The 26,250-nt window shown below is 44.7% G+C and overlaps 1 protein-coding gene across 1 annotated transcript; it reads left to right on the plus strand.

Moving 5' to 3' along the window:
* Positions 1-4,574: 4,574 nt before the first annotated feature.
* Positions 4,575-26,250, plus strand: LOC101872967 (pseudouridine-metabolizing bifunctional protein C1861.05-like). The gene is made up of 18 exons (XM_005151743.3): positions 4,575-4,659; positions 5,170-5,284; positions 6,556-6,730; positions 7,322-7,433; positions 8,398-8,504; positions 9,295-9,421; positions 9,975-10,095; positions 10,363-10,448; positions 11,048-11,172; positions 12,390-12,449; positions 16,800-16,866; positions 17,522-17,616; positions 19,171-19,299; positions 20,590-20,704; positions 21,505-21,642; positions 22,347-22,513; positions 22,938-23,026; positions 25,941-26,250. The coding sequence occupies exons 1-18, from the start codon at positions 4,575-4,577 to the stop codon at positions 26,134-26,136; spliced, it is 2,109 nt and encodes a 702-aa protein (XP_005151800.2). The 3' UTR covers positions 26,137-26,250.

A 26,250-nucleotide genomic window follows, 5' to 3' on the forward strand; every position in this document is an offset into this window, starting at 1 on the left:
ACAGCTGGGAAAAAAAAAAAAACACCAAAAAAAAACCAACCCTCATATTAGGAAATAAATAAATTAATCAAATACTTTTTCATAATGCCATTAAGATCGTCTGGAAAGTTGTTTTGGAGCCATTAGAATGATTGTGAAAATCTGCTGATGACAGTGCAAGAATGTAAGCCTTAAAAGACAGGTGAAATCACTGAAGAGTGAGGTTGTTAGGCCTTCCTGTTGGTTGGATTGTAGCCTTACATAGCAGTCCCAGCACAAGAGCCAGTTCCAGGCACCTAGTTCACACAAAGGTAAATCAAACAGATGGTTAAATAAGAGTGTTCTGCATGACTCTGCATATCTCTAATACATCTCCTGGATGCTGGTGGCCTAGAAACAGGTTTCATGATTGAGAAACACTAATAAGCAAATCCCAGCCCACAGAACTCCTGCAGATTAATAATTCTTCAATACCAGGTATGCAGGAAAAGGAAAACACTGTCTCAAGGGAGACATGACAAAAATTAATGTGGAGCTTCCCATTTCCCTAACGCCTTCGGTAGTGATGCCCCTGAGAGAGAAGAATGGGTTTCAGGGGAGATGGTAGCCTGGGCAGGAATCAGTCACAGATGAAAATGCAAGGGTAGCCCCAGGGCACAGCTCCCAGCAGGCTGTAGGAATTTGCCATGGTTACTTCATTGTTCCCAGTCGCTCCCATTTTAGCCGGCAACCTGTTTAATATTAACTTCTACATCTGAGGCCTGGAGGGGGAAGTACCAGCAGCAAGGTCTTAGGGTCACTGCAGGCAGACAAGACTGGAAAGTCAGCCAACACTGCAGCAAGCAGAGGAGGCAGTTATCTGCAGTTCCCCCCAGGTTTGCTACACAAACTGTCTCCAGCTGTTCTCTAGGGCTTTCTCTTCTGCCAGCCACTTACTCGCTGTAGTCCTGACGGCCACACCAGCCCTTATACCATCATCAGCCATATATCACATTTCAGAAACAGGCTGGGAACAGCACAACCAGCCTGTCTCTCAGGGGCTGACAGGTATCAAACTGGCCCACTCTCTTCCTGGCTCAGCAAGCCTCAGTGGCTTTTATAGTGCAGCAAAAGTTGGGGTTAGCCCTTAAAAAATGCTCATGTAAGATCTTACTTTCATTGTAACAATCCCAAAACAAAATCAAAACCTGGGATGTGTACAAGACTACAGGAGTGCCCTCAGAGAGCTGCTTGAGTGGCCCCATTTTGTCTTGAAGACCTATAGGTCATATTGGAAAGCTGAGCTGGAAATCCAACAGGCTGATTTTCCACTTGGTTTGAGGAGAAAAATGGCAGATTGAGCAACACACTCTTACCCCTGACTTATCTGGGAGACTGAACTGGGTCCCCCCTGCATAAGATCATCTTGAGATAGTCTTGATGTTGAGAGTTGGAAGCTGAGTGACCAGCTTGATTACTAAATCATCTTGCCTGGTATAATACCAAAAATGTGCTAGCCCAGATGATTCCTACACTACTGCAATCTTTCAAAATAGATTTAATTGAAAATAAAATTACATAATTTTAATTAATGTTTATTTTTAAGAAATGCTACTTTACCTACACATTTTCTTTTCCATACATCCGGCTACCCATCCCCCCAGGAAGAAGATACCATTCACAGGATCTTCAGGTTCCATTTATGGTATCTGAGGATGCAATTTATCATTTCTGCAATTAAATTCCCTCCAGATGCATAGCAAAAGCCAGAGGCAGATTGTCTTTGTAACTCAGCAAGCTGTGTTTGAAGTTCCTTGAATGTGTTTAGTTGAAGAGATGGGAAGAATGTAGAAAATAAGGTGACATTCATTACTGCTGAGTTAAACAAAAGTTGCAGGAAACTTCTTTTGAAAGGGATAAGTGTAAAGTGCAAATACTTCTTTAACAACCTATGTCTTACAATTTCCTGATTAATAGATTGCAGTCAAATCAGTTCCATGACACTGATTACTTTACCAATACATTAGCAATTACTTCATCTGGTTTTATGTTATGTGTGGAAGCTGCATACAATTATGTTCGTCTTTTATCCCGTAAATCAATGCCTTAATGGGTAGCAATTTAACTCTGAACTCTCATACTTTATGCAGAATATAATATGAAAACATTTGTAATAATCAGTGCACTAGATCTCAGAGTATTATTGCTTTTTATGAGGGGACAAAGATTTATTCATTTCAAAGTCCTCTTTCAAAGCCACCCTGGAACTGCTAGATGAGATTGTCTTTACAGTAGCAGACTACAATAGTTGCCCCTGTGAACCCAGCTTGTGTTGGTGTAGCCAGGTGTCTGCATCATAGAGTATCATCACAATTATCTTTAGACCTACAGCTTTCCTCACTTGGGAGACCAGAGCTGGGTAGAGCTCTTACCCAGAGAAGAAAGAGCTTAACAGCTGTATTTGGCAAAGTTGTGGGGGAGGCATAAATGCAATTCCTCTGTTTTTCAGGAACAAGTACAAAGGGGCTCAGTCTGCAGAGGCATTGTTTCAGTGAGCAATGAATTCACACATTAAAAAATATATCAAACAGCAAAGGAATCCGAAAAATGAGAGAAGCCTTTTAAAGAGTGAGGGGGAAATCTGGCACCATGGGAACAAAAATAATCGCAGCAGCTTTCCTCGCCCCGTTGTGAAATGGCCCCCTGCACCCCAGGCAGTGAGCAGTTGCAGAGGTCAGCTGCCTGAGGTTAATAATAAATGGGCTCTCTTCGCCAGGAGCGCCTGGCTGCACACCCTTATCCTCCCGCCTTCCCCAGGGCTGCCCAGGCACCACTCCAGCACCCACCCAGCCTCCCTGCATGAGACGAACACCCAGAGGTAAGAGACATGCCAGGCCATTGCTCCACGAGGTTGGATAAACTGGATCGATCAAGGGGAGAGGCGAGCAAGGGAGGTTTGGAGGAGGGAGGGAGGCCTGTCTGTGCTAGAGGAGTCTGCAAGGTTTTGTTACAAGGCAAGAGGTCGGGTGGGTCTTGCTGTAGGACTTGCCAAGCTTCAAAACTCCTTCAGGCAGCTCAGGCCAAGTGTTGGCTGAGTTTCCAGTGAGCATCAGCTAAGCTGTATTGAGTTTCAGGTGCTGACCAGCTGGGTTTTATCCACCAGCCAGCACAGCTTGGGCACTCCTGGCTGTATTGCTCCAGCACTTGGGGGTTGTTAAAATTCAGAGCACAACTTGAGCAGCTCAACTGATCTCTGGCATAACCTTGTTGGCTTAATGAATTTATTCCAAAGCTGACTTTGCCCTCGAGAGCGAGGGGTGTATACACACACACAGAGCAATACCAAACATTTGCATGAACTACTCAGGCTGCTGAGCTTAATAATAAATGGGCTCTGCAGAGGCAGAGATTGTAAGCATGAAGTAAGAGCTTTTGCCATTTTGCTGTCATAATATGATTCCATAAACTTGATTAAGATTTTCATTCTTAAAGAGGATTTGGAAAGTGGAAAATCTTACTGTTTCAGACAGGTGTGTATTGTGTGTAGCTGAACCAGGCCCTCTTTTCTTGAATTACACAACCCAGCTGTCCTGTACAGCTGAAGTTTTCTGATCTGGGCAAAAGTACTCTTCCTGGGTAAAAGGTGTTTCTATATAGCTCTAGTGCCACACGCTGGGCTCAGAGCTGTGTTCTGCTGAATGTAACATGAGCACAGAACTTACTTTAATTGATTTGCCGTCTAAATTAACAATAGGTGCAGAGAACTGAAGAGTGGAATCTTTTTCTTCTGGTGAAAGCGTGAAGAATAGAAATGCTGGAGGGATACAGCAAAACGCCCAGGGAAAATAAGTGAAGCAGCCAGGCACTGAGTGAAACTGCCCCGAGGACCAGACCAGACCAGTCTCTTAACCTTTACAGCTCGCTCTCCCTCTTTTTCTGTTTGGAAATGAATGTAATTAAAGTGAATAGGAGTTGCTAAGAGACCAGAGGAGTTCTGGAGTTTGTTGCCGGGGCTGAACTGCCGCTCAGCTTCCACGGCTTTGCGTTAAGAAGGATGATGTAACGTTAGCCTACAGAAAGCTCTCCGGGCTCTAGGGAAAGCTGCTCTTTCCTCCTTGTACTTACAGCCTGGTTTACCAGTTCCCAGCACCTTTCTTTGTTTTATTGAACTGCTGTTTCCTCCTAGACACCAGCAAAAACTGGGTTCATTATCTTTATAGCATTCCTCTGCCTGCGTCTGCCTTGTGCATTGCTCCTTGTGATCTTTCAGGCTGGAGGTGGCAGTGGCTGAGCCTGCAATCTGTCATGAGCAAGTAGCTTTGGAAATTAAAGTTGTCTACTTCCAACCTCTCTCTAGTTTGTTACTCCTCATTCGTTACTCTGCTTCCCCACGATTTCAGCCCAGTGTTAACAACCGGCCAGATAAACTCTCCAACTCCATTTCTGCAGCTTAACATTTTGCTTTGACAGCCTAGCTCATGCTTGGAGCACCAGGAGTCTCCAGGCAGTCTCCTGGCAATAGATGGTGTGTTTAGCTTCACATGGTCACATTACTGCTAAATTACCTCTTGTTTTTACCTGTCTTTCCTTATCTCAGCACCAACTGAGTGCAAAAGATGATTGGGAAGATAGCCTGGAGCCTGGGAAAACATGTGTCTACTGTGGCATGTGGGACCACCCATGTGAGAAGATTTCTGCATAGTAAGTAGTGTATTCTGAGTTCCTGGGTGAAAAGCATTTTCCTCATTTGAATGCAGCAGGGATCTTGCTGATAGTGTTCTGGGAGCAAAACAAAGAGCAACAATAGTCTTGATGCACAATAGTCTTACAATATATTGAGTTACTATGGTATCCTTGGTCTCCCAACTCTTCTACAACATATTCGTTGGGCATGGTTTCAGGGCTCAGTTTGTTCACAGTAATGTTCATTTAAAGTAATGTTACTGGAGCCAGTGACAACACAGCTGCAAAACTGATGGCAGAGGAACACTCAGTGATGATGATGAGGATTATTCTTCATACCAACAACAGAGATATTTTGCAAATATTTCGCTTACATAAGTGAAGCTTTAGTCTTTGAGAAGTTATTTCTGAATTCACCCCAAAGAACAGCTGAAGAGGGGGATAAATTTATTGTGATGATGTCAAAACAGCTCAGTAGTAACTTCAGATATCCACACAAATAATTCACTTTTCTGCGTTTACCTCCAGGTGCTTATGTCAGGATTCAGCCTTCCGTGCAGGAAGCCCTGATGGAGGGGAGACCAGTCGTAGCCTTGGAAAGCACCATCATCACACATGGCATGGCCTATCCTCAGAATTTGAGGTGGTTGATTTTGATGTTCCTTGTTCAACAAAGTTGTAAGAACAGGCATATAACTGGTGTATCAGGACTGGTTTTCTTTGTCAAGCCAAAACCCCTGTAAGAGCGAATGGAAATTGTCAGGCATGCAGAATATGAGCTCTGGTGTAGAGCAGTTGTATTTGGCCTTACAAGGGCACATACAGGGTACTTATTTATCTTCTTATCCAACACCATGCATTTCTGGCTTCCTTTAAAACATGGCAGCAGACAATGTCATCACTTGCTCTGAGAGAGCTACTAGCCTTTTTCAGCTGCATAGTTTGTACAGACATTGAAAACACTCTGTGGTTTCTTTTGGTATATCTTTCATAATACAAAAAGGACTGGAATACAACAGTGAAATCTGTTCCTTGCTGCCATTCAGAGCAGCTACTGTGAGAGCTACTGGTCCCTCTTGCTGCCTTCTGTACCCTGCACAGAACCACTCCAACCTCTACCCTTTATTTACTGATGCTCAGTAGCAGACATGTGTTTCATTGGGTTACAGTGCCAGAAATCATTGCACTCTCCATCCTTGCTTCCAGAAAGCACAGGATTTTTTTTGGTATTGATTTTCCATCTTGATTTTTACCTGGCTGTTATTCTTCCTGATGTTCTTAGAATGAAACTCTAAAAACCTAATTTTGGGAAGGAGGTAGTTTCAGTAGTTACAGATTGCCTAACGTATGTGCAGATGGCTCAGAAAGGAAGAAGCTGCTCTTGAAAAGGATAATGTATGATTGATGAAATATAAAACCTGTGAAGCTTAGGAAGACCTAGACTGCAGCCCTGGAGTATCCTCAGGCACTGTTGTTACTCTATATGTGACTGCCTGTATTGTGAAAAATATATCCTGGTCTTCTGAGCAGGGCTTCAATTACCTGAGATTTCTGTGAAGGTTTCTGATCTCAGAGAAATAATGGGGAATAGACATAGAAAGATCCTATTTTGAGGCAATCCCTGTTTTTCAGTAGTCTATTGTACAACCAGATTTTCCTGTATACCAAGTAATGTTTTCTCAAAAATGAAGCATAAAGCTTGGACGTTGTTGTCCTAAAAATGGGACCTCTGCACTTCTGCAAATTCAAGTGCAGACTTTTGCCACTAGGAAGATACAGAAGAGGAACTGGACTTTGCTGAAATCACAAGGACTGTATAAACCTGGAAGCTGGGAACTAATGGCCACCAAACATGGCAGTTTGATTGTTTGCCTCATGAATTTTGTGACTGTTATCTTGTTTACCTTATTCTAGCATGGCCAGAGATGTGGAAGAAATTGTAACAAAAAATGGAGCAGTGCCAGCCACTGTAGGTATCTTAAGAGGTCAAATCCATGTAGGACTCACAGATGAGGAACTTGAATTCTTGGCAAGCAGTAGAAATGTAATTAAAGTGTCTCGGAGAGATCTTCCTTTCGTCCTCAGCCAGGTATGGTTTGCAGACTTTTTGTTGTAGTGTTTTCTCTACAGCTATAGTGTAATGCTCCTCAGCTTCAAGCCAGGTGGCTCTTAAACTTGTTGAAAAGACCATGTAAAGTGGTATTTTATTGGCAAGCTCAAATGTGGTCCTATCTAGAATCAAAATACAACAAAGTATGGGAATAGCAGCCATAGGGTTAGTGAAAAGTCATTCTGGATTGGCTGGCAAGCCATGAGCACTGGGCTAAGAATATTATTGGCATGATAAGGCATCATCACGTTACATACAAACTATGTGACATGCAGGCCATCACAAGCTTAGTGACATCTTAAGGTGACATTAGCTGCCTATGAAGCCTTCTTTTGGAAAGTCCTGGAAATCCCTGGTGAAAAAAGGCCTTTGCAAGAGCAGCTTATGTAGCAGGGACCATGATTCTGCTGTGGTTTTGCCTAATAGAATATTTGTATCTGTATTTCACTTGTCAGCTGCTGACAGCAGGCTGTTGTGACATTACTGTATGTCAGACCACAACCATAGCTGCCCAAATGTGGCATTCTCCATGTCATCCTGGGTGCTGACTGTGACTTTGTCCCCTGACAGGGCTTGTCCGGAGGCACTACAGTGTCTGGAACAATGATTGCCGCACACAAAGCAGGAATCCCCGTGTTTGTGACGGGTGGCATAGGAGGTGTCCATCGAGGAGGAGAGAAGAGTAAGAAAATCAATACAGTCTACTTTTCTCTGCTTTATTTCATTCAATCTTTTTCCATTTTCCCAGTTTGTCCTGCAGAAGAGTAAAGTTATCATTCTTCTTGACCATACTATGGTTGTTTTTTCCCTGGTGTCTTCTTTCCAGAAGCTTCAAAATACTCCTCTTGAGCACTGGGCAGTTGTTAAGAGGCTGGGAGTTTATCTTTTGCTTACATGGGGTTATATGGATACTGTTTGCTGGTGCAACAGGAAATGACTGTACCTTTCCCACTTCATAATGGCTGGATAACCTGACAGGGGCTTGGAGAACAGTGTTGTTACTGACTCCCTCTCAGCTGAGGAGGAAGAGTGTAACCACAAAAGAGGCTTAGGCCTTGGTCTGTGTTAGAAGCGCATGTTCCCCTCTGGAAAATGGCCCAGCCTTGGCAGTGTAGTTTGTGACCTTTAAGTATGTTCAGTCTTCTTAGCTGTATTGTGTTATATCCTAGCACAGCATAACTCCATTGCTCTGCTGGATGCCATCCCTTTCAGATGTAAATTCCAGACCAGGGAATTTCCTGAGGTCAGCAAAGCTCCTGTGGCTTTTTTTTCCCCAGTGATGTCAATACTAAAATCAAAATCTACTTGAATTATATTCCATCTCCTGAACTTTGCCCTTGCTGTATAACACCTTCTTTCTTTTCTACCAAATTTTTACATGCTGTTTGTCGATGTGATCAAAGAGCTGAGAGATACAGTACATGGCTGCACCTCTGCCCTAAGCTATGTGATTCTTTTTGTCAATATATCTTTCTATCTCAACACTTAAAGGCATGATCTAACCCTGTAGTATTTGTTTCTGGATCTAAGTGGTTACAAAAGGAGGCAGTGGCATCCCAGGCAGAGACAGCTTTTTAAGAGGGCAGATCACATCTGCTTGGAATACAGCATAGTCACTGACACAATTTCTGCTTGTCCCTTGACAGGTCTTGATGTGAGTGCTGACTTGACAGAGCTAGGACGAACTCCGGTTGCTGTTGTATCTGCAGGAGTCAAATCTATACTTGATATTGGCAGGACACTGGAATATCTGGTAGGTAGCATGGGCTGCTGAGCCTGAAAGCAGGGAATGTGCTTTGTGTCCAGAATGCCCAGTGGTGTTGGGGTAAGTATTTATCCTAAGATTTTTAGAAATGGCTATTGAGAGGATGTGAAGCCATATTTACTGTTCTCTAGTTCTGGGGCTATACAAGCTCTGGGCTGCTCCCTAACATAAATTTATCCATGCCCAAGGGGCTGTTCCAGCACCTGTTCTAATTGATGCCAAAACCAGTGCCCTCTTTCTCTGACTTTGGACTTGATTTTCTGGGACAGTACTCCAGAATTGGTGGATCAGGCAAGCTATATCCATCAAATGCTAAAATATAATCAGAATTAAAATGGGAATCAAATGATTTTCAGTAGAGTCACATTTAAGGTTTGGGAACCACCAGGGCCAGCACTTCAGGTGACCGCCAGCGTCAATACTTCTTAATCACAAACAGAACTCATTTATGTTCCTGTCAGCTCACAACATACCTTCAGATCACAAGTTGTTACCTTAGACTCAGTGTTGCCCTAATGACAGCTGCATGGCTTTTGATCAGCTCCGAGCACAAGCACAGGGCATGCATGTGTCCTGTGAAGCCAAATTATGTCTAACCAGTTATCATGGCTGGCTCTTTACTTCAAAAAATGTTGGTGATACAACTGAATAGAGTGGGATGCATAAAATAACTGAATCCTGTGCTAAAGAAGGACAGTTTCTAGGAAAAAGCCCCCTTCTTTTGGTGGGCCCCCTTTCCCTCTCCTGATTACCTCTGGTCTCGCCTTCACTGCTGCAGGAGACACAGGGAGTCTGTGTGGCTGCCTTTGGAGAGTCAAGGGAGTTCCCAGCCTTCTTCTCACGCCAGAGCGGCTTCCAGGCACCTTATCATGTCCGGAATGAAGAGGAGGCAGCTCAACTCGTTGGTGTGTTTCAGAAAGAAAAGGCCCATGTAGGGCCCTGGAAGAGCAGGACACAAAAATCACATTTGGATGAGGCACTTTTTTAAGAGTAGAGCTTTTTTTGGAGAATGGTTTGTCCCAAAAAACAAGCTATCCCAACTCCCCCATTCCTGCTTTAGTGCTTTGTAAAGCAGCAGTGAAATTCAGTTTTTACAGCAAGTTTCTTACCTAGCTGCAGCCACCTTGGCATGCTGAGACAGGTTTTTATCACACTGGTGAGGTGAAGGGAACATGTATGTTAACATATATGTTAATTAAGTTTCTGAGCCTTCAGAAGTGGAGTCAGTTTTCTTTAGAAAAACAAATTATTTGCCCCTTGATTGTACAGACTCTAAAGAGCTAGGCAGATGTAAACTGTTAGTAGCTGGAAAAGACCAGACCCTGTCCTTGGGTCAGCTAAGAACAGGAGCTCCAGCTCTGCGGGTTCCTTCATTCTGCACCCACTCTTCTCTGTCATTTTCCCTCAGCATTTGATTTCCCAAGGAGAACCACTAACGTTGTGCCTGTCCTTTCCCAGCCAGTGCCTTGGGGCTGGGCATGAGCAGTGGGGTGCTGATAGCAGTGCCCTGTCCCAAGGAGCAAGCTGCCTCAGGCCAGGTCATTGAAGAAGCCATCCAGCAAGCTCTCAGCGAAGCCAGGTGAGAACCAACCTAAGCCCTAGCCTTTGCTCACCCAGGTCCTGGGGAAGTAGATGAATACAGGGGCTGTAGCACAGTTTAACCTTGGACAGGGGTGATCCCACAGCATGCTTTCAACTGTAATTTTATCTAACCTGAAGCACTTTTGCAGGACTTTTTGTGGTATGTGGTTATGGAGATAAATTATCTGCTAGAAGCAGTGCTTCTCCTTGGATGCTGTTTCAGCTCAGTCCTTTTCATCTGTAGGTGTTTCCTTTACCTCTGCAGATCCAAAGGGATCACAGGCAAAGAACTGACCCCTTTTATGTTACAGAGGCTCAGTGAACTAACTGATGGGAAATCACTGGACTCCAGTATCCTTTTAGTGAATGGGAAGGGGGAAGTACTCCAGTGTATTGTCTCTTCTGACAGTGCTTGGTGAAAATGCTGTCACTTTATTGGCAGTCTAGCAAGAGGAAAACACTTTAGTATCTGCAAATAGATGAGAGCTTAGTGATTGCATCTTCCTTTTTCAGGAGGACCATTACTGTCTTCATCCACTTTTGCATTAAAAATTGGAGGGCAGCACAGACAGCATGTGGTCCAGAGCCCAAAGAGATCCCTCGCATCTGATTCCCGAGCTTGCCTGTCCTGTGTTGGAGTCTCAGGACACTGCTGTCCATGGTGGGGTTGCACGCTGGAAGGTACCTAGGCTTCCCAGAGCACTGCATTGTACATCCCGCTGCCTTATCCAGCTTAACATGCAGGCACACAGTAAGAGAAACCTGTAAGGGAAACACCTATGGGTGTTAAAATTCAGGGTGTTCATGCAGTATGGTAACCCAGTATTTGCATCCCCAAAGGGTCTCATGGCAAATATTTTCTGCATTCTCCTCTAAGCAGTTCCTACACAGGCTTCTAACAGGTCAGTCTTGCTGGTGTTTTTGCTTTTCCTCAAAGAAATGCCAAACAGACCTTGCCCTGATCCAGAACAATGCCAGAGTGGGCAGTGGCATTGCAGTGGCCCTGAGCAAACTGCAGAAAGCCAGGAGGAAGTGGAACCTGCCTCGGCGAGAGGACACAACCCTACCCCAGCCAGTGAGTTGTCTGCCTTCCATATAAGGCCTCTGCTGACAGCACAGGACACATTTATATCTGTTTACAAAAGCCAGTCTTAAGAGACCTATCGTAATCTGGCAGGCATTCTCTCTTTAGTATTTCTTATTTGTCTTAGATAAATATGCTTTCCTCTCCCCCACCCCCCCCATCCATATTTACAGCGAATGAATACCAACAGTGGCCTAATCCCATTAAGTCTTAGACCATCAAATACATTAAAACTTTAATCACCTTTTACTGTGCCCTTATGTACAACTTCAACTATATTGCTCTCAGTGCCAGGGAACTCAAGACTACAGGAGTAGACCTGGAAGAGGACAGAGGGAGATAATTTGAGCTGTTGAGCCATAAGTGTTTTATAAATATCTCCTTTTTGTTGGCCTCCTGCTCATAATTGCAAAAATTACAAAAGGTACAGCATATCCTGAACAAGATCCATTATAATCCCAATACAATATTCACTCTCCTGGATTTTTTTGTGTGGCACATAATTTATGGGAAATCTATTTTAGGTAGTCTTCAGAGAGATGGAAAATTTTCTAAACCCCATTTGCAGTAAAATTTGTCGACATAAAAGAGGGCAGTGACTCCAGAGACAATAACCCAGCATCTGATGGAATGAGAAAAAAAAGCTGTATGTCCCAAAAGAACCTGGAAACTTCCTGTTTGTGGAGCTGTTTCTGGCTTTGTAGGACACTAAGAGAGTGCTCCATAAAGTGTCACTGCCTGTGGAAATTTCTCCTGGGAACTTGCAAGAAATGACTGCATTTTTCTGTCCACTTTTTCCCCAATTTCTTGTCTTTCTTACACAACAGTGCTTGAATGTTTCTGAGGTTTTGTATGTCAGAAATTGTCCCAAGAGAAATGGCTTCAAGGGCACTGATGTGACTAGACCTTACATTACATTATCACCACACAGAGAAACTGCCAGCACCCATACATGTACACAGTAACATCCCAACCTGCCATGCTGGGGCTTGCTACGAGCAGGAATAATTCAGAAAGCAGCATATAGAAGAGATTTCCATTCTTCCTAATTTATACAGACCTGTGTCTAGCCATCCAAAATAAGCACACTGAAAATTAGCCAGCTCTCAAGAGGGTGGGAAAAGTGACTAGGAAAAGCAAAGAAGACTTGGAAACTTTTTCTCCAAGTCCTTCTAACCACTTTTTACCTCTTTTTTTCTCTCCTGAAGGTGGTGATTGGAGGCATCAACGTCGACTTTATAGCTAAGGCACAGAACCCTGTCATCCGGGTACTGTATCTGTAGCAGTTTCCTTAGCACCACTGCCATTTCCACCTATTTTTATGGGAGTGCCAAGCCAAAGCTGAGGTGGGGAGGAAGGCAGCATCCACCCATGATGTCTTTATCATACCCACATGTCTTTATCCATACACATGCACAAAACTGGGAGGTATAGTGCTGCATATTTGATGTGTTGTCTAGGTGAGCAACAGAACGATACATACTGACCTATTCTGTTCCCGTGCTAAAAGTCACTATCTCTACCACTCAAGACAAGGACAGAGCAATGGGTCACCATGATAATCTCCATATATGACTCTGGGCTCTACAGACTATATTAAGGTGCCCTGGAAATATTCCCTGATTCCAAAAGCCCAAAGAGCTCCTTTAGCAGAAGAGCTGCAGAGGACATTCTGGAAGCACATATGCAAAGAGCTAGAAGCAGCAGGTGAAGGCCTTCACTGTGCACAATAGAGGGGAAATCTCCAAGTAAGAGCCATCTCTGGCTGGCTGGGACTGTCTTTGCTGTGGAAAGGCAGCATGAATAGGAAGCAAGAATCTCCGTGCAGAATGCCCACAGTGGTAAAAAACCTCTCAGAAAAGTAGTACTGACATGGTTACAGAAAACCAGAGAACCAACTTGCTCAGTCATAAATTTAGGGTTTAAGTCACACACAGAGAAAAAAAACTTTTTTTTAAAAAAAAGAACATTTTAAATGTTCCCAGACCCTCTCCCTCTCAATTTGGTTTGATGACAAAACAACCAGGAATCTAAAGTGGAACAGATCCGGGACTTCCCCATGCAAATGACAGCTATTTGCATGGCCTATACAAGTTTTGTTGAGCTATATGAAGTACTATAGATGGAGATGGTGAAGCTTGCTCAACAGTTGTTTCATGTCTCAAATTACTCCATGCTGTCCTTCCTGTCCAAGGACAGGAAACTCCTGCTGTCAGATGGGGCAGCCTGCGAAGATCTCTCAGTCAGATAGGGAAAGATGTGCTGGAGAAACTGTCCTTACAGAAGATGGCTATTCAGTGATGCAGAGGCAGAGACCAAACAATAATATAATGGTCAAGGGTGACAATTGCTGTGGTATCAGCTATGAAGGCTTGCAAAACCAAAAGTGACTGCTTCAGTGGTGATCTAACCGATAACATCCATATCCCACACTCAGCTCAGGACAAGGAGATGAGCTGTGTCCCAGGGAGGGCAGCCAACCCCCTGGTGTGTCCCAGGGAGTGCAGATGCCTGGACCACCCCTGGCACAGTGAGGAGCCAAGAGCAGCTATAGGCACTGCTCGGAACAGCTGATGGAGGGAAAGAAAAAAGGAGATATTAATGGTGCATGAAAAAATGAGGCATTAGCTGCCCTTCTGTATAACAGCAAGCCTTAAAGTTGGGCCATTGTGGCAACTACCCAAATGCCAAACTACAGGAGGATTTGGGAATTGATAGCTGTAAGTAACACTGCTGCTGACAGCTGCTGTGGTTTGGCACAGAGGAAAAGCCACTCTCAACAGCATTACTTTTGGCTTCAAAAGACAGATCTTTTCCAAAGGACTTAGCACCCAGCAGCTCCCACCCTTATGTGTTCTGGATTTGTTGCAGATCACTGGAGTACCACTCACACCTCGTGGTGTCTCTGCAGGAAAGCTGCTGTATTATGTCCTTGTTGTAATTCCCACATGGCTTTCAAGGATATCCAAATGCAAAGTGCTTTATAAGTAACTATCTGACCTGCAGAGAATGTTTGGTTTTGCTGAGAAGAGGTGCTAGAAGCAGCATAATGGTTATAACTCCCTTGGGATACGCAGAAGTTGAGCAGAGTCTCAATTTTGCGTTAGGAATTCAAACCTCTTAGAACATGGAAGAAGATCCCAGAGACAAAGGCTGAAACATTGCCAAAAAGTATCAGCCCAGTCTTACTTCAAATCACGACAGCAAGGCCATTTGCATCTTTCACCTCAGCCAGCCCCACCTGAAAACTACATAGAAGAGATACCTGAGCTCAGACTTGAAGTTACTGGCTGAGCTGGTGAGGTGCAATGAGAGACAGTCATTTTTTCTTCATAAGCAGGCTGCTAGTTTCTCTCTCATTGCACCCATCTGCTGCTTTAAAGAGAGATTTAACATCTTCATGTTTTTCAGGCCCTGTGGGGTTGTACAGCAGCAGAGGTCACCCACTGCTGTTAAGGCAAGGCTTGGTGTAAAAACCTGAAACTCTGCCTTTGGGCTTTGCAGGGGACTGAGAAGCTCAGCAGCCAGACAACAAAATGAGCTCATGAGTGTTTTCAACATTCCTGCAGGAATCAGTTTTGAAAAACAGATAGTGGAACCACATAAAATAGAGTTTGTGCTCATTAATGATAGTGGTTAGTACCCTCTTTTAATATTGAAATAGGGGCCAGTGATCAAAGCCATGTTGTTTGACTTGCCTAAACAAGCATCCTTGCTTTTTACTTTGGAGTGGGTTTCTTTTATTTTGCTCTTGGCTGTTTCAGAGTTAACATAGCCAAGCTCCATGCTTTCAAAATCTGCAACACTCAACAGAAGTCAGTTGCAGATGAAAATAGCCTCATTCCTGCCAGTACCAGTGGCAATTCCCAGGGAGCGTGAGCAAATGTAACAGAGGGGCATTTGGCTTAACAAGGAGAGACAAGTAGTGGAAAGATGGACAGAAGCCATAGGTTGCTTATATACAGCCAGTTATGCTCAGGTGGTCTGAGCAGGTCAGGGCTTGGAGAACTGCCAGACAGAGAAACAAAGGCATCAAGAATTAGCACCAAGTCTTGCAAGCTATAGAACTGGGGAGAGTCAAGGCAAGCAGAGGCAGCCTGGAGGTCAGAAGAGAATGATAAATGAGCATATTTAGATTGGAGAGCAGCCTCTTACAGTTGTAGGGCTGGATGCAGAAAAAAGCATTCTGTGCAAAGGACAAATGTACTGCTTCACACTGGGGAAGAAGGGTCTCTGGGGAGCTTCAGTCTGAGTTTTGAGAAGACCCAAAAATAGCGACAGGTTGGAGGCAGAGTACCTCTTACTGTGAGATGGCAATACATTTACTTGTTTTGTGTTTGCAAGCAAGTGGTGTTTACAAGCAAGAACGATGTGTATGTGCAGGGGTATTCTGGTGCACTTAGGCTAACAAGTGTCGGTGAGGGTCTGGGCCAGGAGCTGCTGTGTGTGGGCATGCACATACTTCAGTGCTTGCCACCCAGATGCTCAACATACACTTGAGAGCTCCGAGTTAAGCAGAACTGTGAACATCATTATGACCACCAGTGGCAAGCTGTCTTCAGAAATGGAAAGTATGTTTCAGGATTTTATGAAACAAAAGCTTTTAAGCCATTTGATAGTCCAAATAAAGCCCAAGTTGATCTGAGCACTTACTGATGTAATTCTAATGGCAGAACATTTAGAAGAAGGGGGAGATGGGAGAGGGATTCTAACAACTTGGATGTGACAGTCTGACAGATGGGCAGGGGAGTGGAAGGCAGAGGAAAGTGAAAAGTTGATAACCACACAGGTGGAGAAAAGCACTTTTCATAAGGGAGATATCTGGGAGGAGAAGGGTGATTTAAAAAGTATTCAGGTACCGAAAGAGGTCTTTCCATGAGTAAAGTACAGAAACAGTACACGTGAAGGTAAAAATCTAATTTTCATAGTACTGTTTGGAAGCAACCTTAAAGCTCATCCAGTTCCACCCCCCTGCCATGAGCAGGGACACCTCCTACTAGACCAGGTTGCGCCAAGCCCAGTCCAACCTGGCCTTGAACATTGCAGGGATGGGGCAGCCACAGCTTCTCTGGGCAACCAGTGCCAGTGCCTCAGCACACTCATGGTGAAGAATTTCTTCCTTATGTCCAACCTAAATCTACCCTCCATCATTTTCCAAAGAGGAAAATAAATAAGTAAGAAATCAACTCCCAAATTGCTTAAGGGGTTAGCTAAATAGCCTGAAGGCAGTGGTAGTGTCATTCAGGTCTGGATCAGCAGCTCTGGAGTCCCATCACTGTGGTGAGCTGGTAAATTCAGAGGGCTGCTCATATCAACTGAAACATTTATTGGCTGTATTCTCTTTAAGAGGTCTTAGCAAGTAAGGCTGAAATAGCAATGCATGGGGAGAGCTGCTTGATCTCCCCTCCTGGGAAGCAGGCCTTTGTCATCAAGGTTGAAGTCTGTAGATAGCTGTAGATGTTTATATTGCCCTCAGTCTGGTATCTAGCTGCCTTCTTCTCTCTTTAATTGCTGACCTGTGTTTCAGTAACATCAACTTGACTTCACATGTTGAAGGAGACACAGCATCCATGCCAAGCAGCCCTCCAGTTTTGATGATTAACAATTTGCTCTTCCAGGGCGGTGGGCAAACAAATGCTGGAAGAGTGAGACGAACCTTTGGCGGCGTTGGAAGAAACTTGGCAGGTGCCTCATGCTTGGGTTTGCTTGTGGGTGCATGCCAGCTGTGATTTGTCCTTTGGTATTCCTTCAGCAGCAGGAGCTCTTGAATGCTGTTAAGATCTGGGACATGTTAGGCAATATACCAGCAGGCAGACTGCCTGGAAATGGCAGGGGCCATTCCAAGAAGTAAGAGGAAAGGGAGTTAGGATCAGGAAAAGAAAGGTCCACAAATATGAAGTTAAGTAGCATGCAGCACAGTAACCCCAAATTAAAGTTAAGTAAGCTTCAATGATCTCCAGTGAACAGTCTGGCCCTCAGTGTTGAATTAATGCCAGATTATAGTTGCAACAAGAGCAGGTTTTGAGCAAGAATTTCAGAGGAATAAGCTTATTCAGGGATGATCATCCATGCACCCTTCTTCTTGTTTCCTCCTAGATGTTCCAAAATATCCAGAGGATTCAGAGTGCTGGTGCAACAGGCAGACACAGATCACCCCACTCAACCCCATCCAACCCTTTGCAGCAGCTGTGGCTGAGTTTCATCTTGAATGTCCTTCAGACAGGGATTGGTGGGCATAAAGTTTTCCAGGAGAGGGCTTTCTTAACCTGCACAGGCTGTCACTGTGTCCATAATACTCTGGTGGATTTACTACTGTCTCTTGTTTGCACTTGTCTTTTAGACTGCTTAAGCCGCCTTGGACAGACTCCTCTCTTTTTATCAGCCATGGGGAAGGATGAACATTCAGAATCCGTCCTGCACTACTGTCACCATATGGTATGTTGCACAGTAGCAGCACATCAGGAGCATGGAGGTGATGAAGTTACATAGAGGGAAAAGTTATCTCAGCCCTGGCAAACATAAAAGCCATTTCCCACCAGGCTAAGAGTAGAAATAATTCAATGCTCCTTTAGTTACAGAAAGCTAGAAGGTGTGGACCCAACCCCCAAAACACAGGCTAAATGTATATTCAATTTGGAGTCTGAACCATGAGGACTGATTTCAGTTCCAAGGAGTGATGCTTGAAGGAGAAAGTGAGGTAAATCAGGAGAAGCCATGAAAAAACTCTAGTAAGCCATAAGCACAACTAGAAACATGCAAGCCCTGACCCTGAAAATAGACAAAACAATGCCAATATTTGCCTTGGTTGAATAAAGCATACAACAGAATAACTGGAACTGGGAACTCAGCTGGATACCTTAAAGCTTTAGAAGAGTAGAGTCCCCTACACAGCTGCCTACACCCCTCACTTTGCACCAGAAGAATACCTGACTTAAGCAGCAGCTTGTCCACTGAGGTTAGGGATCCAGGAGCAGCAGGAGCTCATGGAGGGAGCATCAAGGCAGAGCATTCCACCCCAATGGGGAGCTGGGAAAGCCAGAACTACCCTCACTCAGATCATCCTACACCTCCACAATGTAGAGGCTGGGCTGGAGACAAGTCAGGGAGCCCTCAGGTGAAGCTGATCAGTGCCATTAAGGCCTGTTAATGCCCTCAGGGCTCTTATATCCAAACAGCACAGGGGGCCTTAGTTCTGGCTATCTGAACAGTTGGATTAATGAAGTAGTAAGAACATAAACTCTGTTTGTAAAGGCTTCATAGCAGCAGGTCTATAATCCTCCATCTACCCAGCATAGTTTGTGCTGTCAAAGTGAGTGGTCTGCCAAGGGAAGATGGACTTGCTGGGCAGCAGCCAAGCAGTCCTTGTCTGTAACAAAGCATATTACTACCAACACTTCTTAAAACCTCCAAATTCCCCGTGTGAGCTGCTGGGGCGGAAGCACTGTATATATTCCAAGAAATGTCCTGAGTTCTCTAAGCAGATTATTTACAAGACCCCCACACCTCATAGCTATGTCTGTAATATTGCTGTAGAAATAGCTCCAAGGCTGCTCTCAACACTGGCCTGTGCAGTCTGTGAGGTGGCTGACATAACTGCTAGCTGGAGTGTGCCACCAAGACATGCCAGCGTGTTGTCAGGCCATTTAAGTGTCACACAAGCTATGAGGATGGGTGGCTGGAGCAAACAGGGCTGCAGACCACAACAGAGACACAACCTATAGAACTGCACAACAGAGACCTGTCACTGTCATTTACTAAATGATTTCTTGAAGCAGGGGCATTTGTTGTATTGTAAATATTAAAAAATAGCCATCTGCCAGCATTATCTAGAGCAGGATTCCTTTGAAATGTTACTTATTTCAAGGGAGAAGGGAGGTTGAATGGAAAACAGCAAGCTGGGCTACTGATAGGCAGGCACAGAGAAAGGATGAGCCAAGAGTGGTAGCTGAGAGGAACATGCTCCTTGTGTAACTGTCCTCCCTGTTTTAGGACATGAGTGCCGTCCTTCAGCTGGAGGGGAAGAACACAGCCACTTATTGTGCTGTGATCACCAGTGCTGGGGAGCTCAGTGTCGGCTTGGGAGACATGGACATCCACCACCAGATAACAGAACAATACGTATGCATACCATCAGATTTGTAAGCTATTTATTGGGAAAAGGAGTGTGGACCTGTGACAAAAAGCAACTGGGGAAGCTGTGCCAGGAGGGAGGGGTGTGCAGGGGGGTCGTGGGAAATCCTGATGTTAACCCCAGGCTTTGGCCACTGAAGTAGCAGCATGGCAAGCTACCAGAGCCCTCTGTTGTTGCTGAGCCAGATGGAGCTTCTGGTTTTGCTCCATACAGTATCACCACTGCTATCATCCATGACATGTAGGTCAGAATTTTCTTCATTAGCTAGTCCCAGCTAACTTATAATTTTTGGGACCTTAAAGCCAGCAATAAATCCAGCCCACCTGCAGAAATGGTACTTCTCCCTTTAGGGAAAACCAAAACAAAATGGACAGAACACTGGTTAGAGGAAGTTTTTCTGTTCCACCCCCTCACTGCTATCCCTGTTGTTTCTACATGCTGAGTTGTATCAACAAGCACTGCTCTTGGCACATCCAAACCTTCAAAACGTCAGGACTAATGAAAGCAGTGATTAAGCACTGATTCAGCAAACCCCATCACTGCACCCTCCTTCCTTGCTCATTCTTTTACTAACAGAACAAAAGCCTGCACTTCATGACTGACAGTGACATGGAAGTTAAGTGCAATTTACTTACCACTGTCATCCCCATGAGACTTCCTAGAGAAGAATATGGTCATTGCTCCCACTTCCATCCGCACCCTGCCTCTCCCAAGCCTTGGCACAGAAAACCATTTCATGACAGATTATCTCTCCTGAGCTTTAAGAAACAGTTGTGGCCAGTGGAAACTCTGAGCCAATCGTCTGCTGCAAAGTGCATTCTGGCAGCCCTTCTCTCTGCCAGGATTAGCAGAGGCATGGGAGGGATGCTGCACAAGTGCCTGTAGCACCGGTTGTGTTCAGGCAGCAAGCAAAGGTGTAGTCAAGCCAGGTATAGCACAGGGTATTAAAGAGCAGCATTCCCTTTCCCTGTAGGTCTCTGACTAACCCACGGATACCCAAGTGGTCCAGTGAGGACCAGCAACTACCTTTCCCTGCTAGAAGGGCTGGGCCAGTTGAGTTCTGCTCTTGATGGCAGGGAGCAGGGGAAGGAGAAGAAAGGAGGGAGATGAGGCAAACTGAAAACTCCATTTTCCTTAAGGAGTCACTCTTTTAGGTTCATATCTGCACCTAAGGGCTGCAAAACGAGTGAAAATCCTACATCCTGAGTCTGACTAGCTATCTTTTGTCCCTCTGCAATGACTCAAGCTGTCTCTGGTCTGTCCTGGATTTTTGCTAGGTGTCCCAGTTCAAGGAGAACCTGTGCCAGGCCCCACTAGTGTGTATCGATGGAAATGTGCCTCTTTCCACTATTCAGTATGTCTGCCAACTAGCTAGAGAACATCAGATAGCAGGTAAGGAGAACTTGCCCAGCCCTGGCCCTGTAGCTCCTAACCTTGTGCCAAGACACTGCACACCCTGAGTGCTCTCCGCTGCTGCTTGCTGGAGATACCCGGTTACTGTCTGACATGCTGTGTCATTCAGCACTCCTTTGTGTACTCTGCTAGTCTTTTTCAAATGGATGGAACATTTCTGTGTTCATTGACCTTTCCCTCATTCTGCAGCTAAATCGCGTTCCCTGTGGTGTAGGTGCTACAGCCTGTGGGCACTGCCAGAAAGCCAGGGAAAGCTGCTTTCTTTGCCTTTAACCTCAAAGCAAGTGTGTGTGCTTCTGCCAGTTCGAGCAGCAATATAGTTTGCTTCTCATAAGTGCTAAAGCATCTTTTGACAAGATTTCTCTCCCACTTCCCATGAAATGCACACCATCACCACCCTCAGTATGCTGGGGACTTTTCACAAGGCTTCCTAAACCTTTTTAAAAGCATTTAAAAAAAAGCATTTTTAAAAGCAAATCCCAAAGGAGACAGTGTTCTTAAAACCTGTCAGAGGCTCCAAAACCAGCTAAAAGGAGAAACAAAACTGAAGTCTGACTGTATCACTCCAGATCCAGAAGCAACTGTCTCATTGCTGAGCACTGGAAAGGAAGCCTTGGGAGACCTTATCCCAAACATGGGAGATTTAAGTTTCTAATAGATTACACGCATACTTCACATTGTGTAGGTCATGCTAAGCCTTGTACACTGCATCCTGCTCTGACATAGAAAGGAATGACTAATTAATTCATGAACTAACACATTGCAATGTTGTTTTGAAGTGTGCTATGAGCCAACAGGTGAGAACAAGGCCTCTAAGCCATTCCTCTCAGACAGCTGGAAAGCGCTCACATACATTTCTCCCAACCTGCAAGAGCTAAGAGCAATAAATCGGACCCTTGGGAACCCTCTGCCAGCAGGTATTTAAGGCTCAGAAGAGCCAGTCACACACTTCTAGATAACCTACATCCTGGAGAAGAACATTTGCTGCTCCAATCCAAGCAAGTTGGGTTATAACACAGTGGGGATTCTTAAACACTCTTGCCATCTTCCACTTTAAAGTCATCTCTGCACGGGTTGTACGGCCCAGGTCAGACTGATGATCTGTCAGAGAGCACAGTAGGCCTGGGATGGCTTCAGACTGATGATCTGTCAGAGAGCACAGTAGGCCTGGGATGGCTTCAGACTGATGATCTGTCAGAGAGCACAGTAGGCCTGGGATGGCTTCTTGTCCAAAACCAGAGATCCTATTTGCCTCACTTCATTAGCCGGACTGGAGCAATCTCTCAGTATCACCCTTTGCAGAAATGAAATGCCCCACCACATGCAGGTGTAAATCCAACAGCATTAAGGCAATGAAGTCATACTTCAGGACACTTTTTGATCTCTACAGACACATATTTAGTCCCATGAGGGGTGGTTTCCTCAGCATGGGATAGAGGTATGAAAGTCTAATGTTGGAGAATTCCATGTTTCCCATGATTTAAAGAAAAAAAAATTAACCACATATCAGAAGTGATCATAAATAGTAGCAGTGGTCCTCAGAAATAGGCTGCCAGCCCATAAAAGGACAGTTGAGGACCTTTACAGTTATAGCACAGTCTTTTCTCCCCACGCTATCAAGAGCTGCCATCCAGGTTGGAGGATGTTGTCCAGACCGCAGTGGCCTTGGCCTGCCCTTTGCTGTCGCATCTGCATTGTGTGGTGGTAACCCTCGGCGCTCTCGGCATCCTCCTGTGTGGCAAGAGCCTGGGAGGGAGCATATCATTTCATCCAGGACCTCATGAACAGGTAAAGGCACAGGAAACTAACTCTGAGCTCTCAGCTGCTTCTTTCTCAGACCATAAAGCGTCACTGCTATTTCTGGTGGCATGGCAGCAGTCCTGGGAAACGTATGTGTTTGGTAGGTGGAATACACAGCTCTGAAAGCAAATCAAGTTGTCTGTCCATAAACTGCTGGCTCCTAGCAGCAGTGTTTCTAGTCAGCTAGCTTTAAATGTGCTTGCATGAATATTCATGAGTGAAGGCTTCACTTTCAGGAAGCTCTATTTAAATTGCTGATAGCTTTCAAAGTGTGAAAAAACATTATTGCCTTTTTCTTCTTTCTTTTTCTTTTTGGCATCTGAGCAGGTCTGGATGGCATAAGCCACATGAGGCCATACCAACTTGGGCAATTTCCACTAACTTCCCTTCTCTCCCTTCTCTCCTGGCACAGGCTGCTGCTGCCAGCCTCTGTGCTACCCACTACCCAGCCGTCCACATCAGCAGGGAGGAGATAGTCAACGTCTCAGGGGCTGGTGACAGGTATATTGCTCACTACTCTGTCTTCTCCAGCTACATGTAAAAGGGTCATAATTAGATTTAGTTGAAATTCTACTGCAAAGGTGAATGGTATTCTGCTGCTTGAGGAGCAGACACTAAGGACACAAGAACAGGGCTGATTACCATGATTACTTGCAAAGCTTACTAAAAATGTCTCCCTGAGCATCTTGGAAGCCATTCTTAGTTTTGTTTTTCTTTAAGATCCAAGCTTTTCATGGCAATCTAGTAGTCCTGCGTTAGCTGGGGCTGAGCTGCTGAAAGCAAAGTAAACCACCTTACATCAAAGCTGTCTTTCTAACTAACTACTTCCACACTTCGCCAATGGAAGTGGTACTGCCACTGAGCAGCTAAATCACCCTATAAGAGCATTTCATCAGATTCTGCACTTGCCTCTGGCAATAGCTCATGCTTCAAAAGAGTGTGCTGCGTAATACGCCTAGCTGTTCACACAATACTGTACATAAGAGTAGGAAATGACAGGCATTATTCTTAGCCCCACTGATCAGTTCTCAATCTGTCAGAATAATAATTAATTATGCTCCTTGTTAACTTGTCAAACTATATGTAGTAGTCAGGTTTTTCTTCTTGCCTGGTACACTACAATAATTTATTCTATCCTTCCATTGCCTTGGGCTAGACCAAAAGGCTGTATGTGACAGATATTTCCTTTTATTTTTCTACTTTTACCTACCGCTATCTCAGCATAGCAACAGTTCTTTTTATCATTTGTGAGTGGGCAGCATGAAAAGTCTTTTTTCTTTTAAACTTACAGCATCCTCAATATTTGAGTTAGGCTCAATCAGTAACTTCTTGCCAAGCTAGGTAACACCAGGACACACTCCTTGTGTCCCAGATCACCTCTGAGTTGACTGCAACTGCAAACTGATCTTCTCCAAAGAAGACCTAAGTGTTGTTTGGAGCAGCAAGTGTAATGGCAGAGGAATGGGGGCTGGGAGGAACCTCGCAGGTCCCTGAGCGTGTCCTAAGGATGGCTCAGCTTTCCTCACTGCTTCTAGGAGGTGTGCCCAGCCTCTGCCAGCCCCTCCAGGGACACAGCCTCCTCTTTGCATCATCTGCTTGGTCCACAACTACCCCTGACCACAGTCAATCTTTTCTGGAGGCTAATGTAAACTAAACATCTTTAGGGTTTCCTTTCCTTTTGAAAGCTTAACTTAAGGAAAGGCCAAAGATGAGATAAGGTGCATCACTGCCAGAAACCTCCACTGAGTTACACTGGAGTGTCATAGAATCATAGACTAGTTTGGGTTGGAAAGGGCCTTCAAAGATCATCTGGCCAACCTCCCTGCAATAAGCAGGGACATCTTCAACTAGATCAGATTGCTCAGAATCACATCTTGAATGTCCTTAACTTTGGTTTTCCTTCCAAATCTATCTGGAAGCTAGGGATCCATTATTGCTCCCATCCCTGAAGTAATATTGGTCTGGAAATCACATTCCCCAGAGTCCCCAGGTCTATTTAGAAATGTCTGTAGTCCTCTCTTTGTCCAGGGTTTCCCTTCCTGGTAATCCTGGCTGGAAATGACCGGACACCACGTTGACATATGTAAGTGGTGAAGTCGCCCTAGTGCAGCCTGTTAGCACTTCAAAGGGCATAACCCAGGGCTGTAACACATTCACAGCTCAGCCCCCACGGACCCTCGAACTTCTGAAGTCAGGGGACACTGCACATCCAGAAGCAGTGATCCAGAACACCCCATGCCTCGCTTCTAACTTGAGGCTCTCTAACAGCTCCAGAGATGCTGCCCAAGGATCCATGTGTGTGTACAGGCACCAGTGGCTGTTTGCTCCTTGCTCCTGGCTGCCATGACAACATAACACCGCATGCTTGCACATGGCATTGCTAGGGGATGCTCCCCCAAATATTTACTCTCAGCCTCTGGAGCTGTTGAGAGATTGAATGACTTATGGAAGTCATAATCTTCTGCACCTTTGTTATGGATAAGAAGATGTTGAGATAATTAGTCAGAGCACAAAAAAGAGGGATTTTTTTCCTTTCCCCATAGATTTTCTTGTCCATGCTGTCATATTTTCCTGTCCTTGTTTTTTCTTCTCAAATGTCATTATCTTCTCCCTTCTCTTTTATGTCTCCTTTGTCTTTTCCTAGTTTCCAAGCATCATTACTGTGTTTAGCTATGAATAAAGAGTAGTTGCTCCCAGTCGATCACAAACACCACCCTGCCTGTATCCATGCCTCAACAGAGCCTTTCCCTTCAGCCAGGCTGATGGCAAAGTCATCCCCTTCTCTCAATGGCCTCCACTGTATCTTGTGAGGACCTGTGGGTGACTGCTTTTGTTCCAAACACTCACATAATGTTTAATGGGAATAGAAAACCACAGTGAAAGCTTACAAACATGTGAATCTACAGCCCCATTTCAGCTTTGGATTTCTTTTTCCAGCTGTGTCCCTTGTTCATCTCACAATCATATGGAAACTTTACTGCCCTTCCAATCCACCCTGTTGGAGACAGGAGAGAATGTAATATGGCACCAACAAGGAGCAGAGAAGTGACAAAGTAATTAGAGAGCAAAGGAAGATTAGATTTTCCCTTTCTTTGACTCTTCTGCGTCATGTGGAAAACTGGGGAAAATAATAGCAAATGAGGTAGAATGGGAAAGTACATCAACTTCTCAGATGAGAAACAAATAAAACGGGAATAAATAGCACTATTTGTTACTCCAAATTGAAAAATAACTATAAAAAAGAAAAACCTTTACATTATAAACTCACCCCTCCTGTGTGACATATTCTGCTGTGTTACATATTCTGTAAGTGTTGGTTTGAGTCCACATGAATGCTCTTACAAACAAATGCCTATGTTCCCAAGATTAAAGCTGCTCCCCCTGTGTTCAAAACCACCCTTCTTTCTCTCCATAGCTTAATGGCAGGGATCCTTGCAGGGATCCTTGCTAAACATGACACAGACACCTGTGTCCGGATGGGTCTACTTGCTGCAAGCTTGTCCCTCCGTTCCTATGAGCCTGTTTCCCCAGAAATCAGCACTTCCAGTGTCAGCCAGGAGCAAGTCAAGAGCAGGAGCTGGCCAAAGGCAAAGGTATGGAAGATGGACTAGAGCTCCATTGCTCTATAACCTGTCAACTCCTTTCACTCCCAACACTGCCATTTCCAGGAACCGGGCCATGTTTTGAGCTTTGAGCTCAAAAGCTAGCTGCTGACCAGAGGACTT

The sequence above is a fragment of the Melopsittacus undulatus genome, chromosome 5 (genome assembly GCF_012275295.1).
Source record: "Melopsittacus undulatus isolate bMelUnd1 chromosome 5, bMelUnd1.mat.Z, whole genome shotgun sequence".
NCBI classification, from domain to species: Eukaryota; Metazoa; Chordata; class Aves; order Psittaciformes; family Psittaculidae; genus Melopsittacus; species Melopsittacus undulatus.

Coding starts and splice junctions, on each gene's coding strand:
- LOC101872967 (XM_005151743.3), top strand. CDS start 4,575: ATGATTGGGAAGATAGCCTGGAGCCTGGGAAAACATGTGTCTACTGTG. Junction 7,434..8,397: donor CCATCGAGGAGGAGAGAAGA/GTAAGAAAATCA, acceptor GTCCCTTGACAG/GTCTTGATGTGAGTGCTGAC. Junction 21,643..22,346: donor TGGGAACCCTCTGCCAGCAG/GTATTTAAGGCT, acceptor CACGCTATCAAG/AGCTGCCATCCAGGTTGGAG.